At 44.7% G+C, this 19566-nt stretch overlaps 1 protein-coding gene across 1 annotated transcript in view; it reads right to left on the bottom strand.

The window, feature by feature from the left end:
- The window catches only part of arhgef4 (Rho guanine nucleotide exchange factor (GEF) 4), a 73378-nt gene extending 54251 nt beyond the window's left edge, over window positions 1–19127 (bottom strand). Inside the window, exon 1 of the mRNA XM_080865768.1 lies at window positions 18772–19127. Within this exon, the coding sequence (XP_080721894.1) occupies window positions 18772–19039 (268 nt within the window). The 5' untranslated portion in view covers window positions 19040–19127. The remainder of the gene's footprint in view (window positions 1–18771) is intronic.
- Window positions 19128–19566: the final 439 nt, after the last annotated feature.

Here is a 19566-nt window from a genome sequence, read left to right on the forward strand (position 1 = left end):
TCAGAAATACACTCACCGAGGATCTCGTTGGAACTTATCATGATCATAATCCAATACAACAATTCTGGTCTATTTTCCTTTGATCCCCACATAGACCTGGTTAGACTGTTAACAAGTGTCCCGGCTGACCCGACCTGGTCGGCTGATGCCACAATTGAGATAAAGAAACTCTCCTTCGGGTTATTTAATGTGAATTCGCTCACCAATAAGGGCTTCTACTGTGTGATCTCCTGGCCAGTCATTAAGTTTGATTTTCTTTGTTTGACTGACTTGACACCAACCCAGTGACACGGTGTAGCTTGGTTAGTTTACACCTATCAGCCCTGCGCATTTGGCCGTGGTCGCAGTGTTGTGGTAGTTTACAACAAGAAATGGAAAGGATCATCTAAAACTATTCTTCTGTACGCCTCATTTGAGTCCATCGTTTTACAAATCAGTGGGCCAACTACTCCTATATATGTTACAGTGTATTGCCTGCCCAAGCTAAATAATGACTTTTCAAATTCATTTTCTGAGTTCCTCCAATGAGTTTCTTCTGGTTTTCAATGTTATTTTGCTGGTTGACTTACATATAGACAATCTCACTAAAACTCCTAAGAGGGATTTCGTGTTCCATATCTGACCAAATTTTTAATGCCAATTTAATCTTGTTTAAGTCAAACTCTTTTCGTTCTGTGTCATATTGCAACATTAAGCACATTGACATATTTGCCTTTTCCCACGTACTCGACAGTCTCCCAAGAGACCATATCCTGATGAGATGGTGTTTTACTACACAGAAGGCTTCACCCCAAAAAGGAGCACCCCAGAACTGCCCCAACTTAAAACTAAAGGTTGTTACCTGGAAGGTCTTTATGGGCTGGGTCTGTGACCCAGCATTTTGATATATTGTTTATTTCTTTTATTAGTATGGGGAAATATTAAGTTCTTGTTTTGTATTATTAGTTAGAACTTGAGGCTTCATGTTTTGTCATTTATTGTTTGGGTTAAGCTCATCTAGCTCCCGTAAAACCCCAAGTGGTTCAGTTTTGTTATTGATCCCCTCATTTCCCCTTTTCCCCGGGCTTTGGGCTCACCTGCCCTTTGTGTTTCATGTCTCATGTGTCAAGCCCATGTTGTTTGTCTGCCTCATCATGTTTCCTGTGTTATTTTGTAAGAGTCCAGTATGTTCTTTGTTCATTGTATTTAGTTTCCCTTCCCCTGCCCTGTTATTAGGTTCATGTGTGTCAGCGGTGTTCCCATGTGTTAATGTTCCCATTGTTGTTTATTGTGTCTTATGTGTCATGTTTCTGGTTGATGCTGTCGTGCCTGTGTCTTGTCATGTTTTCCTGTTTATTTTGAAAGTCCAGTTTTCATGTCATTGTGTTTGAGTTTACATTTCCTGTGCATCGTTATGTTCATCCTTGTCACCTCATGTGTGTATTTAAGTCCTCTGTTTTCTATGTTTCGTTGTCAGGTCGTCTGTTTGCTTCCCCAGAGTGTTTCGTTATAGTTTACTCAGTGTTCATAGTTTGTCATAGTATTTTCATTGAGTTTCTTAGTCCTTTAGTTTTCTGAGTGTTCACAGTTTTCTTAGTTTTCATAGCTTCATGCTTTTTCATGTGCCAACATCCAACTAAAGGATCGTCTTCTGTTCAGCCAGCAACTCCGCCTTTCAGTGTCTGCTTCTGGGTCCTGTAAACTAAACTTATCGGCGCACCTCGCCGTGACAAAGACTGGTCTTGTTGTTCATAAGAATATTTATCAGAACACGTGTCCCAGTATAAGGATGCTCTAAATCTCAATATCATGCAAAAATAATTAGGTCTGATGAAGGGAATACTAGGATTCTTTGTCTCTACTGAAAATCCCACTATCCAATCAGGTAATTTTCTGAGTTGACATGGAGAGGTGAGTGACGGTACATAGCTGATGGTGGTGCGTCTATGAGGTGGAATCTGTCTGTATTACTGTGCAGGTTGCAACCAAAGGTGAAATCCACATAGGAGAAGACCACTAAAGGCCACTTGAGTGTTAGTTGTCCAACAACTAGACCAGGTGATGTCATGCAACATTTACATCAAACAATAGTGCTACTGATATTAAAAAAATATGAAGGAATAAATAAGACACACATTACTGATGGACCTGTGACATTAGCTAGTTTTTATTAAATAAAAAACTGCAATTTTCTGCAGTGTAGAACCATATTGATGGGACCCAGACACAGTTTACTGATTCATTACAGAGCCTATGATCCCTTCATTGGGTGGGTGTGGCTCAGGAGGTGGTCGATTCCTAGCTCCTCTACTCTACATTTCCTGAATGGTAAGGCTGGAAGGAAGTATTTCTACACTGGAGAGAGGCTACAGTTGTGATCTACTATGGTCCACAATGGGTAGCTGTTGTGGAGATTTGGCTAGTTTAGCATTTTGCTAGAACATCCTCTTCTAGTTTGGTGAAGTCCCTATCTTCACCCACTTATCCTGGAGGTATAAGTGGGTAACTGTTCAGAGTACCCGACCTTCTTGGAGTCCCTGGGTGGGGTGCTTGAGGGTGCTCCACCTGGGGACTCTGTTGTCCTACTGGGAGACTTCAACGCTCACCTGAGCAACGACCGTGAGACTTGGAGGGGCGTGACTAGGAGGAACGGCTTCCCAGATCTGAACCCGAGCAGTGGTCTGTTACTGGACTTCTGGGCAAACCACAGTTTGTCCATAAAGAACACCATGTTCGAATATGAGGGTGTCCATAAGGACGCAGGGTGATTTTGTAATTGCATCATCAGATCTGCGACCATATGCTCTGGACATACGATTGAAGAGAGGGGTTGAGCTGTCAGCTGATCACCACCTGGTGATGAGTTGGATCAGGTGGCGGGGGAGGATACTGTACAGACCTGGTGCACCTAAACGTACAGTGAGGGTACACTGAGAATGCCTGACAGAGGCCCCGGTCTGCAAGATCTTCAATGCACACCTCCAGCAGAGCTTCAACAGCATTCAGACTGGGAACATGTTCAGCACCTCCTTGTCAAAGACACTGCACTGAGCTGCGGCTGCAAGGTGGTTGGTGCCTGTCGTGGTGGTAGCCCCCAAACCAAATGGTGGACACCAGAGGTGAAGGGAGCCACCAGGAGTCCTATCAGGTGTGGGTAGCCTGTGGGACTTCAGAGGCAGCTCAGATGCTTCTCTGAGGTTCATCACTAACTGTAAATTTCAGACTCACCACTGTGAGTTATACTCTCAGGTAGGATGGCCTGCTTTGGTAAGTCGGAGGAATTCTCATTTCTACAGTTTTATATATAAGGCGATACTTGGGTTGCTGCCTTCTTATCTATGTTCCCTGCTTGTAATGAAACATGCTGGTCGGTATTCTCTTCGTCCGCATGGTTACTTGTTGCTTTCTGTTCCATTTGCCCAAACTGAACTTGGTAAAAGAGCTTTTGTCCATTTAGCACCCTTGGCCTGGAACAAACTGCAGAAGGAAAATGACTGAATTCATTTCATTAAGTGCTTTTAAATCTAAACTACGAATCCTTGAGGCCAAGTCCATAACATGTAACTGTTTCAATTAGATTGATTGTCATTTTAACTGACTTTTTTATTTTTATTTGAATTTTATTGAATTTTTTTTTTTTTTAATTTGTATTCTTTCACTTATTGTTGCATGTGTGTTGTTGCTGCCTGTGTTTGAGTAATTTCTGTAACTGTGAGACACTTGCTGCTGCCTATCTTGGCCAGGTCTCCCTTGAAAAAGAGGTTTTTAATCTCAATGGGATCTTCCTGGTTAGATAAAGGTTAATAAATAAATAAATAAATGTACCGACTGTATGACTGTATACAGTCGGTATCGGACTGTAGTCGGACTGTATGAATTGAGAATAGTAGATGCAGACACAAAAGAACGTGGAACAAAACTTGATATTAACAAAAGGTCGTTTAATAAGGCAGATTTTTTTTTAAAAAGGTGCAAGACAAAAGGCAAGGCAAACTGATGCAAAACTAAATATTAACCTAAACTGGGAGAACTAAAAAACAACATGAAGAACCCTGACATGAACCTAAACAAACCTGGAGATGAAACCTGGAAACATGGCAAGAAACAACAGATGACCTGACAAGGAATGTATGAAAACAAACACACAGGAGGTGATCAGGGGAAGCAGAAACACATGGGGAAACAGCTGACACAAATGAACATAACAACATCACAGTGGAAGAGTAAAACTAAACACACTGAACAAAGAAAAACAGGAAACAAAACAGAGTCCCAAGAAGACAGTTCAGGGGACCGACCCGGAGGTCAGCAGCACAAGAGTCCATAACTAAAGAGGTCCGGAGCTTGGCCGCCTGGAAGCAGCTGACAGCCAGGAAGTGGCCAGCGACGGTGTGCTGGACATGGACAAGTAGGATGTGGACGAGCAGTCCGCGCTGGATGTGGATGTGGATGAGCAGGCCGCGCTGGACATGGACAACAACAACCCTCAGGCGGCTTGGCAGGCGGTCGATGGTGGTGTAAACATGCACAGAAATCCTCTGGTGGCTTGGCGTGTCAAGCGCGCTGGACATGACTTGGCAGAGGCAGGACCATACGAGGCAGGATCAGATACGGGCGCTGGAGCTAGACCAGATGGCGCCATGGCAACAGTAGGCAAAGAAGTAGGTGGTAGTGCAGCAGGCGACGGCGTGGAAGCCACAGGTGGTGGAGCAGGAGGTGGCTGAATAAACTCACAAGAGCCCTCAGCGGACGCAGCAGGTGGTGAAGCTGCAGGCAATGCAGCAGGATGCTGGATGGGCTCGGCCGACCCTCCAGCGAGAATAGGAATGGGTGCAGGCACCTGCAGGACACTAGTCACTCCCACCCGAGGAGTAGATATAGGTGCGGAGGTCAGCTGTGTCTTGGTGGGCCTCACCTCAGGGACTGGCATGGGTGGCAGAGCAGACCGGAAACCAGCCACTCCCATGCGAGGAGTAGGTACAGGTGTTTGAGAAGGCCGGGTCACAGCTGCTCTGACCTTGGACACCGGAACAGGCACCGGCAAATGCTGGGCAACTGCTGTCTCCACCCGAGGAGCTGGAACGGGTGCAGGGATCGGCAGAGCCTCAGCCAGCCAGGAACCCAGAGCAGATGTTGAATGTCTTGTGGGGGATAGGGGACCCTCCTGCCAGAGATGCTTGGAAAGTCAGGCTTACTGACTCATTGGCTCATTTCTCTCAAATCAAATACAGAGATTTGAATTTTACTGTTTTAACCTTCGTAAAAGTGAAAAAGTTTTTAAAGTTCTTTTTAAAGCTTGGGTATTTTTTATCACTCTGTAAAAGTCCTGCTCTGATCACATGAATATAAACATTTGTGTTTTTGTACCAAGGGGAACACTAAACAGACAGCAGTCATCAGCTTATGTCAGTGGACGATGACACATTAGTTCAGCAGTATGACCAGGAGCATCCTTCTCACTTTTAACTGATGCACCACAGAGCAGATTGTCAGTGTAGAGTTGCACAGAAACAGCCACAAGTGCAAAACACTTAAACTATAGCATTTACCACCACACGGTGTATTAAAAAGAAAGGAGATTTTTGGCCAAACCAACAAAATCTTTGCTCATCACATAATTTAGTTCCTTTTCCCAAGATTAATTTAAAGTTGAACAGTTGGAAACAATGGAGGAAAACACATAGAGCGTATCTATTTGCAATTGGGCAGAACTAAAAACTAAAAATACCAGCTGTGCAGACATACAGAGCTATCCAAAGAGAAGATTTTGGAAGGGAAATGGGCAAATTAAAATCAGTTGTTTTTTAATGAGCAGTCACAGAACACCCTGTAAAACCTAGACATGAACTATTACATGATTAAAAGTGTAAAATGAGAAGCAAGCAACTGAATATGGCATGTGATAATAAAAAAACACGTTAGTGTCTTTGTGTACTTAGAAAATAGAGTTTAACAAAGTTTTACTAAGTCAGCACACCAGTTAAAAATAACTTCTTTTTAATTGACATTTAGGAATCACTGTACAATACCATCAACTTCAGCAATTTGTTACTACATGTATTTTTCTTTTTTTCCTGTTTTTAAACAACTAAAATATCCATACAAAAGGAATGAAAGAAGAAAAAAAAGAAGCAAAACAGAAAGAAAAAAATAAAATAAAAATACAAAAAAAGGCATGTAGGGAGTTTTTGTTTCCATTAATATAACTAATATATCCTCTAATAGTTAACACAGTCAAAATCAAAATCTGGCCTGCATGTTTTTATATAGTCCATCCATTTCTTTCATCATAGTTCACATCTGCTGTCATTTTCTCCATCATGTAAATGTCCATTGTGATGTCCATCCACATGTTCATAGTTGGGCTCTCAGAAGAAAGCAAGTTTTTGTGATGGCTCTTTTTGCCTGCTGCCAGTAAAATATTAAACAAATATTTATCGTTCTTTGTCCATCCGTCTGGCATAAGTCCAAAAAATAGAAAAATAACATAACATAAAAATAACATATTAAATAGCAGACAATTTAAGTTTCTATTGCTATACTATAGCTATAACTACATTAATGGTGATTAGCCATAGCAGATACTTTTGGAGAGACTGTTTCATTTAATCAGCAACAAAATGGGCTCAACCAGATCTCGTGGAGAAAAGTAAGACTCAGTTAAAATAGCTACTGAATATATGCTGTTTACGTTATCTATGTCACATTCTACTGTAATGAGTAATAATAAGAGAATCGGTAACAAATGAATAAAACTGATGCATTTATCTATTTGTGTCCACTGTCCCCTCATCCTTCTCTAAGATAAGTAACTTCAGAACAAGTAGTGCACAAAAACACCTCAGGCTAAATGGCTGTTTTAAGGGTGACCTATTTCCCAGAAAGCACCATGCCTCCCATTTTTGTGATGGATGCTTTTAGACATCCTTTCCCCCGTCCCCTCACTTGCTCATGGATGAGAACAGTTGCCAGTGTGTGCTTGGATGCTACAGTGTGCCACACTGTTGCCACCTGGCATTATTTTAATTCACAGGAACACAAAAGAGGAGAATGAGTGCAAAGATTGGACAAAGACTTGTTTACACACAACCTCTTTTCTGGCATTTTCTGAGATTTTTTTTTCATTGGGGTAGCAAAGCACAGGGTAGGTACAAGAAGAAAACAGGTCAGATTGGTAAAAGTGGTTTAGGATTAGGCATCAGATATAGAGATTGAAAATGTGACGTCACTCAGGGGTAAAACCGCAAAGGATTCTGGGAACTCGTGGCAAGAGGTACTAGCGCACGCAGGCTTTCAATTGAAATCAGTTATACAGCGATAAAAAGAAACACAAAAAATGTCAAGAAGCCGTTGTATTATTAACTGCAATAGCCGGTCGCATGACAGCCACGGGAAGCCGACGGGTAAAGAGATCGGTTGTTATCAGATTACGTCGTTGAAGAGAAATTGTTCGAGCCGTGTTTCCGAAGTAACAAAGATGCGACTGGATTGCAGCCATTCAAAGACCAAATATAACGTCCCAGAACACTCCAGCTCACAGGTTAGTCTGCTCCAAGCATTTACACGAAGGTCAGTCTGCTGTTGTAGTTAATGCGTCATTTTTCTTAACATAATTGGTGATATAGGTTACAAGCAAGTCTGGCGCTGAACAGAAATTGTCGCGCTATGCTCCTTTGTTTATTGTGCATAAGTAGTGAATTGTCCTGACACAATATTGCGTTTCGCTTCTGTTATTATGGTACATTGACAAAAACATATACTTTTATTCACAGGATAAAACAGTTGTTTTGTATCACTAATTGCCCAGTACGATTACAGCATACAGTATTATTGTCACTGCCACATTTCTGTGATGGGTACCAGAAATTATTTCCACTACTAATTAATTACCGTTGAGCTCAAAGGTCCTATTAATAAACGGTTAAGGAATGTGTATTTATGACGACGATTTGTGAGACTGGTAAACTTATGATACGTACGATGGTCTTTACTTTCTACACGGTGCATTTCAAGGTCCTGTACCCATCCGTCGGTAAACTGTACCTGGGCTTGTTGCAGTGACCTGAAGTTACTAAACTTCATGAGTGTATGCACTCACTCCAAGAACCGTATGATTATAAATATGAGCGTGGTGAAAGTTGGGCAGCACGCTAACGTATTTTGTCCCTCTGTGTGCTCGTGAGGGTCTGACCCTTTCACTCCTTTGATTTTTTCCTCGTATCTTTTCTTTGACTTTTCATCAAGTCTGTCTTTGTACGGACCGGCATTGTACACGTTTTGTACATAACATTTTGGGGGGCAAAGAAAGAGCAAGAATTTATTGGAACCGAAGAATGAACGTTTTGCGGTGCTGCAAATGCTTGCGTTTGATGCGGTACTTGGATTGTTTTGCCACGAGTTACCGGCATGCAATGCGCGAAAGTCACGTGGTCTGTCAATCTCTATACTGAAGAAACGTAAGGTTTAGGTCAGGGCTTTGTGTCTGTGGTAGTGATGTGTCGGTCACAAACGAAACGGCTCTTAGAGCCGGCTCTTTGACGTGAACGACGTGAGCCGGCTCCTTATCACGAGCCGTCACGTGTTTTTTTTTTTCTTACTCTCTCTCTCTCTCTCGCACTTTTTTCCCGCTTCATTCTGCACGCCAGCCTTGTGCTTTGCGCTGGGCAGAGGGGGGAGGGGCGGTAGTTACACTCACAGTAGCACAGGAACAGAGCGGGAGGGAGAGAGAGAGAGAGAGCCAGGGACAACAAGGTCACATTAGAAAGGTATAGTAATCATCCACAACTATTTTCAGTTGCAGATGATAAAGGATTCAGAAAGTTTATTCATGCAGGTCCATATGACAGAGAATGTGCATGTTCTTTTTGTTTTCATATTTTAATTTATATTTAATTGTGTTGTGGTTTGTAGCGTTTTGTTGCTTAAACCTATTTTCTGCACATTCCAGCACATAAAATAAAATATTTTTTGTGTTTACACTCAGTCTTTCAAATAGATGCAAGTAAAACACAGCAGAAAATAAATAAAGTCAAAGACTCAGCGTTCCTGTTGCTCTATTTTCACCTGTAAAGCAGGAGTGCGGTAGTGCATTTACATGCACAAACTGGAGTCTATTAGATAGATATGATACAAACCACTGCAGCGCAGTACCTGTAATACCTACAGCATGTTCTAATCGCTCTAATAGGATATTATGGTCGACAGTATCGAACGCTGCACTGAGGTCTAGCAGGACAAGCACAGAGATGAGTCCACTGTCAGAGGCCATAAGAAGATCATTTGTAACCTTCACTAAAGCTGTTTCTGTGCTGTGATGAGCTCTGAAACCTGACTGAAACTCTTCAAATAAACCTCTGCAGATGATCTGTTAGCTGTTTGACAACTACTCTTTCAAGGATGTTTGATATAAAGGAAGGTTGGAGATTGGCCTATAATTAGCTAAGACTGCTGGGTCTAGAGATGCTTTTTGAGTAAAGGTTTAACTACAGCCAGCTTGAAGGCCTGTGGTACATAGCTGATCATTAGAGATAGGTTGATCATATTTAAGATCGAAGAATTAATTAATGGCAGGACTTCTTTGAGCAGTTTTGTAGGAATGGGGTCTAAAAGACACGTTGATGGTTTGGAGGAAGTAATTATTGAAGTTAACTCAGAAAGATCAATTGGAGAAAAAGAGTCTAACTTAACATCAATGGTACTAAGAGTAGCTGTAGATAATATTACATCTGTGGGATGATTACTGGTAATTTTTTCTCTAATGATAAGAATTTTATTTGTGAAGAAGTTCATGAAGTCATTACTAGTTAACGTTAAAGGGATGGTTGGCTCAAAAGAGCTCTGACTGTTTGTCAGCCTGGCTACAGTGCTGAAGAGAAACCTGGGGTTGTTCTTATTTTCTTCAATCAGTGATGAATAGTAAGATGTTCTGGCTTTGCGGAGGGCTTTCTTATAAAGCAGCAAACTATTTCTCCAGGCTACATGATGATCTTCTAAATTAGTAAGACTCAATTTCCACTCCACCAGAACACTACTCTGTGGGAGTAACGTACTTCAATCATATTGATCCAGGTGGAAGGTTAGGAAAATAAAACATTCATGCCAGTCGAAATAATGACCCATCTTTCTTCTACAACCTATTTTCATTAGAGTGCAATTCAACCAACATCATCAGTGCTGGACACTTCAATACAGTTATCAGTCCCACACTCGACCGGTGACACTCACCTGGTAGCTTAAGACTTTGGTGTTCCACAGATATCATAAAACAATATATGAATCATTATGGTCTCAATGACAGCTGGAGGAAAAACAACCCTTCATCCAGAGACTTATTTTTCCATCAATCCCTCTCACGCATTGCTTTCTCTGTCTCAGTAACTCCCTTACAACAATCCACTCAATCATACTTAGTGAATGGGATTTTTCAAAACACTTTCAATATTATTAATATATTTAAAACCTTTTATAGCCAGCTATACTCTTCTGACCACAACCCAAAGTAGAAAACTTTCAATGAAAACTTAGATTGACCCAGACTTTCCAAAAAGCAAGCAGACATGTTGAATGAACCTGTTACTATAGATGAACTCCATAAAGCACTTAGTAAATGCCAAATATGAAATCACAATGGATTTCCGGCACAATTTTATAAATACTTCTACCAAATCATGTTGTCATGATCCCACAGAGTAATGACACAAATAATACCAAGCGATATTATGACTCTCCAACTAAAAACTAACCAACATATCGCTCTCTCTCATTAATAAACACAGACATTAAAATAATCACTAAAGCTCTAGCTACTAAAAAAGAAAACGTTACCCAAACATGAATACATCCAGAACTCTCTGCCCCCCTCTCACGGACAATAACCATATCCAACTTCTTAATAGCAATGAACTGGTCTGCATTGGTGCATCATATCTTTATTCTCTTCCCCCTCCTGCCCCCCCCCCCCCCCCCCCCTCTTTCTTAAATAGATAACTATCATATCTGATATCATATCTCACAGTACAATAATATTGAATGGGTTGCATTGTTGTATTTTGTCATGTTTCTCAGGTCTTTGTCTGAATTTCTACGAACATTATTGCTAAGGATTGTCTTATTGCATTGGAGTCACACTGGGTTAAATATGTACACTTGGGTTTTAAGGGGTATTTATTATTTTCTTCTTTTTTTGGGTTGTATGGAAGCCCCAGACGCAATTTCTTGACAATGACAATAAATAAACAAATACCTAAATACCAAAATCAAACCAGCTTCATGAAAACCTGAAATGACAGATTAATCAACTTCATAACTTACCTCTAAACACCATACCATAATAATCATGCTAGCATTAGATGCAAAAGAGGAGTTTGATAAAGTTAACTGGACACTTCAACCTACACAGACTGGCTTTTGGACGCTCAGAGAAAAACACTGTGCACTTCACCCAGGTAAATATAGCACAAAACCAACTCAACGTGTATTATTGTAGGCTCTGCCTTACAATGCAAAGCGCCTTGAGGCGACCGTTGTTGTGATTTGGTGCTGTATGAAAAATTGACCTCAACCATTTGTCAGTTTTAGTCTCTCTTTCCTACATTTCTGCACTAAAAAAAAACAAACTACATTACAATTAGTGTAACTCTGACGGCCTGGTGGAATGCAAACAAAATGTCCAATCTATAATCAAATCCAGGATTACCATAACAAATAATCCACTACTTCCCTCCAGATTAACTGAAGAGACCATGAAAATCACTCACCCCAGAAAAATAACCTCCAAACTACAATTTTCCAATATTGATGTATCTATCATGTGTTGTATATCATCATACAAATGGGGAAGTGACCTGGAGTACTCTTCCAGCGCTGACCTCTGGACAGAAATGTGCAGTAACATTTTGTGACCAAAAATGCACACTTACTATTTACACTTTATAAAACAATTCACAGGACCCACCTCAAAGGAAAATGTTTCAAATGGCTTTGGGTAGCATTGCCACTCGTTCACAGTGCGCTTCAGGGAGCTCAGGCAATGACTTTCACACCACATGGGTGTGTCACCCAGTCCTATAGTTTACATGGCTGTGACTGAGAGATTATCCAGAATCCCTGCATCTCCAACACTGTGCTTCATTGTAGGCTGAAACCATGCACATGTCCACATGTTTTGAATACTACAGTATGTTTTAGTTAAACAAATAAATACCTTGGCCCCACCTTGGAATTCCTTTTTAATGTATTGATTAGTGTTAACTTATTTTAATTCATTTTTTTATCCTTTCTCCCTTTTTTCTTCTTTTTTCCCCTCTTGCTGATTTCTCAGCATCTGTGTGGGTTAGACCGAGACCACATGCAGACCAAGTGATTTAGGAAGGCAAGCCAGGTCACCAATTGATGACAATGAGGATGGATTAGATGAGGAAGTTTTAGAAGCTGAAGTTGACACGGAATATAATCTGACCCGACCAAGAAAGGATTGATGAGGAGGAATCCAGTGATGAAGAGAATGGCCATGCAGAGGTTGATCTCACATTCAAGTGAAAGAATGGGAACTTATCCCCACCCGAGAATGAAGGTAGGCTTTCAACTGAAACTGTCATCAGGACTGATAACATCACATCCTGCTTTGAACTGTTCTGGACTCAGTCCTGAGTCAAAGCCATACTGGTAAACTTGACCAACTTGAAGGGGAAACAGCTTTACAAAGATGATTGGGAGGAGGTAAGTCAGAAAGACATCAACGCATGCATGAGTCTTTGATTTGAGTGGTGAGTACAGATCCAGAAATGACTCTACCAGCAGTTTATGGGATGCAGAGTCCACTCGGACAATTTTTTCAGGCCATCATGTCACTCCAGAAAATGTACATGTTGTTACGGGTGATTTGCTTTGACAGATACAAGACCAGGTCGTGGTCAACAAGACAAAAATGGCTGTGATGAGAGAAGTTCAGTTGGTTCGGTCTGGTTGCTTTAGGGGACACTGCCCTTTCAAACAGTATATGCCAAGCAAGCAGTGTAAATGTGGCATAAAGGTTTTGCAACATGTGATGCCAGGATGTGTTATGCTTGGAACATGTAGGTTTATACTGGGAAACCCACTGATAGTGTTGGTGAAAGAACCAGGAGAGGTTTGTGGTTCTGGAGACTGATTGGAGGTCTCAAGGGACAGTTCCTCCATCTCCTATACTCTTAGTCACAAGCTGAGTCAGAAGGCAGTATGGTTTGGGGATAATTTACTCTTTACACAAATAGGTGTAAAAGTAACGCAGGTGTTACTTTATGTGACTGTATAAAAACTTGAAATGGTTTCAAAACAAATATTGATGCAAACTTTCAGCCACAGTGGTCTCTGATGATCAGTTTACTATGTTTCAACTGATCCTGAAAATAATCCAAAAGTTAAACTCAGATTAATGAGACATGCAGAAACTGTAAAGTTCACAAGAACATAAGTTGATACAAAGATCTAACACAACAAGTGGTGATAATGTATCTATTGTTATAGTTTTTTATGATGAGTCTTAATGGAATGGTTGTTTTTGAAATTGTTTAACACCAAATGAACACAACGTTCAATAGCTTATCCCACATAACCTCTCCACTCTCCTATTTTATTTGTTTATGTCTCATGCTTTTATGATTCTGTAAACTTCTTGCTTTTATTCTACTGTGTACAGCAACCTTCAGTGTTTTGAAAGGTGCTTTCAAATAAAATGTATTATTATTATTATTATTAACGTGAGGGTTAACGGTGCCTCCTGTGCAGAAGCAGAGTTTCTCTTTCTAGTAATCTTTGAGTACAATTCCAACACGTCCCACTAGTTTTGGTTTTTAAAGTCTTTGAAATCTTTTCTTCTGTACTGTGTAGCTCTTGAATTTCTTCATGATACTTTAAGAGAAATAATTCTGTTGACAACCAACAAGTCCAAAAGTAACAATAAATACTTCCTAAATCACCCCGGAGTGGTTCCTATCTCCTTTCTGCTCTACCTGAGCACTTTATAGAGCCTGCCTCATTCACACAAGCACTTTCTGTCTATGCTTTTTTCTTCTAACAGTCACCCACATTCATACTCCAGTGGACGCATCAGAGAGCAACTCGGGTTTAGTATCTTACCCATACAGACTGGGAGCTGCCAGGGATCAAACCACCAACCTTCTGATTAGTAAATGACCTGCTCCATTGCACAAGCCAGAGCCAAGCTTAAAACACCTGGTGGTGTTTCCCAGGTGGTCCATCATTCAAGTTCTAAGCAGGCCCAACCCTGCTTAGCCAATGAGATAGGGCGAGCTCACAAACAGCCAGTGATGTTCTCTCCAGAACATCACTGTGTCATGGTCCTGGGTCGTTGACCCAGCGTTTTGTGTTTTGTGATTATTTCCCTCTGTTCTAGTTATTCTGTGTCCTCCCCCCTTGTGTCCGGTTCGGGTTCTAGATTTCCTGTTTTGTTCTGAAAGTCTGTGTCTGTTGTCATTGTGTTCAGCTTGTGTCCTCCAGTCATCATGTGTATTCAGATCAGCTGTTCTTCCCTCCTGTGTGCGATTACCCGATTACCTTGTGTGTGTGTGTGTATATAGTGGGTGTCGGTCTGTGTTCGTTGTCGGCTCGTCTGTGTTTCTTGGTATCCTGGTCCTTGGTCTGCGTCTCTCTGCTCCGCTCTCCGTTTTGTAAGATTTCAGGTTTGCTCTTTAGTTTCTCCCAGTTTAGGTTTGTCATTACTCATGCTTCATTGCCTGTTTTTGCCACTGCCACCGTGTAAATAAACTTCACTCGTATCATCAGTTTGCTGCATTTTGGGTCCTCCTTTTCCTCCACACCACACGGCTCACTCCGCCAGCCGTGACAGTACGAGCCGACCAAACATGGACCCAGCGGCATCCGCACCTCCCGAGGAGCTTCGGGAGGAACTAATTGACTCTGTTTCCAGGTTGGTTAACCTATGGCTCGAGCATGAGGGGGAAGAGTGTCTCCGCGCTGTAGAAGCCAGGCTACAGCAGCTCATCTCTGCTCACTCCTGGCTGCTGGACTCTCTTCACCCGCTTGCACAGGACTTCATACTCAACGAACTGCACCTTCACCCACCAGCCGCTACCGCTTCCCAACTCAGCCCGGCGGCGAAGATTTTGCCCGGCCCGCCGGAGGTTTTGGCCGGCCCGCCGGAGGTTTTGCCCGGCCCGCCGGAGGTTTTGCCCGGCCCGCCGGAGGTTTTGCCCGGGAGGAAGCGACGATCGCGCCGTCGGCGCATCACCCCACAGCCGAAGACTAGGACTTTGGAACTGCCAGCTGTGGTGAGTGAAAAGGACCCTTTTTCTGTTTTGGACTGTGTGTCTGTTTATTCCGGGGCTGTGTTTTTTGAGTCGGCTGCCCTGCCGGTAGCTCAGTTAGCTGCCCAGCAGCCACTAGCTCAGTTAGCCACTCCCATTACAGTCACAGCCAGACCTATTAGACACTTGGTTACAATCCATAGCTCAGTCAATAGCTCAGTTGACAAGAGACTCATCCGCCTTATTATCACCTATTCAGCCATCGTTGTCACCAACTCCTCCTGCACAACAAGTTAAGTCCATCCAACCCGGAAAGAACTATTTTTCACCTGTTCATGTCAAGCAGAGAGACACACCACATAATATTGTAATCAGTCCTCAAAAGCTGGCCAGCCCAGAGACTGTGACACACTCCAGGGCCTCCCCAGAGGCTGGGTCCCAGCCCCCGGCCGACTCTGGACCCCTGGAGATTAAGAAGCCAGCTGAGGACTGTATCCGGCTGTCGCTGCCTGAGCTGAGTCGATGCTCTGTGCAGCTGCAGTCTGCTTTGTGTTTGCCAGAGGCCCGTGCGCCTGCTGGTTCTGATCTGTTCCTGCCAGAGGCCCGTGCGCCTGCTGGCTCTGAACTGTGCCTGCCAGAGGCCCGTGCGCCTGCTGGCTCTGAACTGTGCCTGCCAGAGGCCCCGGTGCCCACTGGTCCAGAGACTGTTTTCGCTGGGGGGCCCGAGGAGCCCGTCCAGCCTCCTGCTTCGCCTGCTGGGGGGCCCGAGGAGCCCGTCCAGCCTCCTGCCTCGTCAGCTGGGGGGCCCGAGGAGCCCGAGGAGCCCGTCCAGCCTCCTGCCTCGTCAGCTGGGGGGCCCGAGGAGCCCGTCCAGCCTCAAGACTCGTCAGCTGGATGGCCCGAGGAGCCCGTCCAGCCTCCTGCCTCGTCAGCTGGGGGGCCCGAGGAGCCCGTCCAGCCTCAAGACTCGTCAGCTGGGGGGCCCGAGGAGCCCGTCCAGCCTCAAGACTCGTCAGCTGGAGGTTCAGGAGAACCTAGCCAGCCTCCTGCCTCGTCAGCTGGAGGGCCCGAGGAGCCCGTCCAGCTGCCAACTGCAGCCTCATCATCCTCGCCAGCTGCAGCTTCATCCATGCCACGGGCAGCAGCAGCTTCTTCCACGCCTGCAGCGCTACAGTCTCCGGCTTCCACGCCGTCGCCTGCTGCAGCCTCATCATCCTCGCCAGCTGCAGCCTCCGAGCCTTCATCCTCGCCCGGTCCAGCTTCGTCTTCAGCATCGCCTGGTCCGGCTCCAGCCTTCGTGTCTTCAGCATCGCCTGGCCCGGCTCCAGCATCCTCGTCAGCATCGCCTGGTCCGGCTTCTGCTTCAGCTTCGCCTGGTCCGGCCTCTGCTTCAGCATCCTCATCAGCTGCCTCGTCTGGTCCAGCCTCTGCTTCGGTCTCGTCTGGTGCTGCGACGGCCACGCCACCTTCGGGTCCCAAACTGCCGCCTCGACATCGGCGGTCATCTGCCAGGCCGCTGGTGGAGCGTCATCGTCAACATGGACGACCTCCTAGACGCCGCCGCTGCCTTCCGCGCGGTCGGCCTCCAGACTTGTGTCATCGCCGCCGTTGCCGTCCGCACGGTCGGCCTCCAGACTTCTGTTATCGCCGCCGTTGCCGTCCGCACGGTCGGCCTCCAGACTTCTGTCATCGCCGCCGTTGCTGTCCGCACGGTCGGCCGCCTGAGCGGCCTCCACTCCGCCACTGCTGCCTTCCGCTCGGTCGGCTTATGGATCTACGTCGCCGACGTGGCCGGCCTCAGAAGATGGACTGTCCTGGACTTCTGAGTTGTCAGCCTCCGGGCCGGCCTCCTGAACTGTGTTTTGTTCTCGTGCTCCAGCATGTATGTTTTTGTTTTGGACAATTCTCTCGGTTCGCTGGAGCTTGTGTTGGTCCCTCCGTCCTGGGCCCCCGCCGCCCGCCCTGGGTTGGTCGTCTGTTTTTGTTTTGGGCTGTCTGGAGCCAGCCCTTGGAGGGGGGGTACTGTCATGGTCCTGGGTCGTTGACCCAGCGTTTTGTGTTTTGTGATTATTTCCCTCTGTTCTAGTTATTCTGTGTCCTCCCCCCTTGTGTCCGGTTCGGGTTCTAGATTTCCTGTTTTGTTCTGAAAGTCTGTGTCTGTTGTCATTGTGTTCAGCTTGTGTCCTCCAGTCATCATGTGTATTCAGATCAGCTGTTCTTCCCTCCTGTGTGCGATTACCCGATTACCGTGTGTGTGTGTGTATATATAGTGGGTGTCGGTCTGTGTTCGTTGTCGGCTCGTCTGTGTTTCTTGGTATCCTGGTCCTTGGTCTGCGTCTCTCTGCTCCGCTCTCCGTTTTGTAAGATTTCAGGTTTGCTCTTTAGTTTCTCCCAGTTTAGGTTTGTCATTACTCATGCTTCATTGCCTGTTTTTGCCACTGCCACCGTGTAAATAAACTTCACTCGTATCATCAGTTTGCTGCATTTTGGGTCCTCCTTTTCCTCCACACCACACGGCTCACTCCGCCAGCCGTGACACACTGGCTGTTTATTCTTATAATGAAGACATGTCCCATAATGTCACTGTGTTTACAGATTTAGGTCAGCTCCACATGAGCAACAACTGGGCCATACACACGGATACACACATGCACAAGCACACAGCTGGACAAACAAAGCCGGAATGACAACAACTGGGAGTCACAACAACTAACGCGATGCCATTTTGAAGAGGGAGAGCCCGGCTACATGCCACAGCATCAGCAGCTCATGTTTAGCATTTAACAACAGTACAAAGTACATGAACACACACTGATGACAGGGAACGCGGGTGCATGCAAAGACAAGTGTGTCAGACTTTTGGGCTAAACCTTTAATAACACTGTCAATATTTTCAATCATGCTTAGGCTATTAAACATGTCTTGAACTATTTTTAGTCCCCTCAAAGAATACTAAAAATACCAAAAAAGATAACACCTGGTTCATTATCAGAGACTCTTTTGTTGCAATAAAACACAGTGTGTATAATAAGGTTAAAGCTATAATTGTATTTCTCACATCAGATTAGAACCTTGACAGTTTGAATCAACCATATTTTGTTAAATATTCATGTTTCTCAAAGATAAATGAGTGTGCATAAAAGTCAACCCTCTGCCTGTCTTATCATATGGGACTTTCCAAAAAAATGTCATCAGTGCCAGTTTAGACAGACGATTCCAGTGATCCCAGCTCCAGCCCAGAGAGTTCAGTGCAGCATTAAGTGCAACAAGCATTTCCACAGCGAAGACCCTTTGTGTGGCAGACAAGGACACACATTTCAGACCATAAGAAAGGGCACAGCAGGACACAGAGCTGCTGGCATTTTCTGGCTCTCTCTGCATGACTAAAGCATCCGGCAGCCGGCCCACCCAAATATATTAGTACTGCACCGTCACTGTCAGTGGGTGTCAGCTGAACAGCTGGAACGACATGCACTCACGCAAAGCGTACCCAGTCCCATCCAATCCGGAATAACACACTACCACTTACCTGTGGTGGAGTGCAGACTTTCCAAACTCCAATAGCGAGACAGGACCCCCCTCAAAGTGCCGCCCAAGCTGCCTCCTCCTCCTCCACCTCCACCCTTGCATACACCCACTCCGAGACCTCCGTCCACCATGCCGTCCACCCCTCTGCCTGTTGGGCTCCCGCCGTCTGATTCAGAGCCCGGTGACAGCCCAGAGCTGCCACTGCCGCTACTACCACAACTGCCCCCTGGCAGCGGCACGCCCCCCTCCGAGCCCTGCTGAGTCCGCATCCCTGTGTGGAAACCCAACAACAAGGGGTGGAGGGAAATGTAAAAGGGGAGTGGAACTAAGAGAAAATAAAGAAAATGAAGAGAAGCGGCTAAGTAGATGGTTTATTCTCCTGGCAAGCGGACAGCACAATGGAGGAGGAGGATGAGGAGGAGGTAGCCTTTTGGCTGGTATCTGCTGCGGTATTTGCTGAGGTAAGCTTCAGCTGTCAACTTCCCGCTTTCTCCTCCCATGCACAGAATAGAAGAGCCGTAGCAGCGCTCCACTCCACCCTTGGATTCTCTGCTCCCCAGTGATACAGCGCTCGTCTCCTCTCTTTCTGTTCCTGCTTCTCTTGCTCTCTTTATCAATTTGAACGCTGCTTCGCTTCCTTACATTAAATCACACAGTCATCTCCCTCTCCCCCTATCGCTCACTCTGTTTCCAGGCTCACATCAGTAGGGGTCCTGCAGGGGGGTTTCTGCATCTCGATCGTGTCATTTGCCTGCTACAGATAGCCTGGATGGCTCACTAATGGTGCAGAATCCAT

The sequence above is a fragment of the Rhamphochromis sp. 'chilingali' genome, assembly GCF_963969265.1.
Source record: "Rhamphochromis sp. 'chilingali' genome assembly, chromosome: 18".
Lineage (NCBI taxonomy): Eukaryota > Metazoa > Chordata > Actinopteri > Cichliformes > Cichlidae > Rhamphochromis > Rhamphochromis sp. 'chilingali'.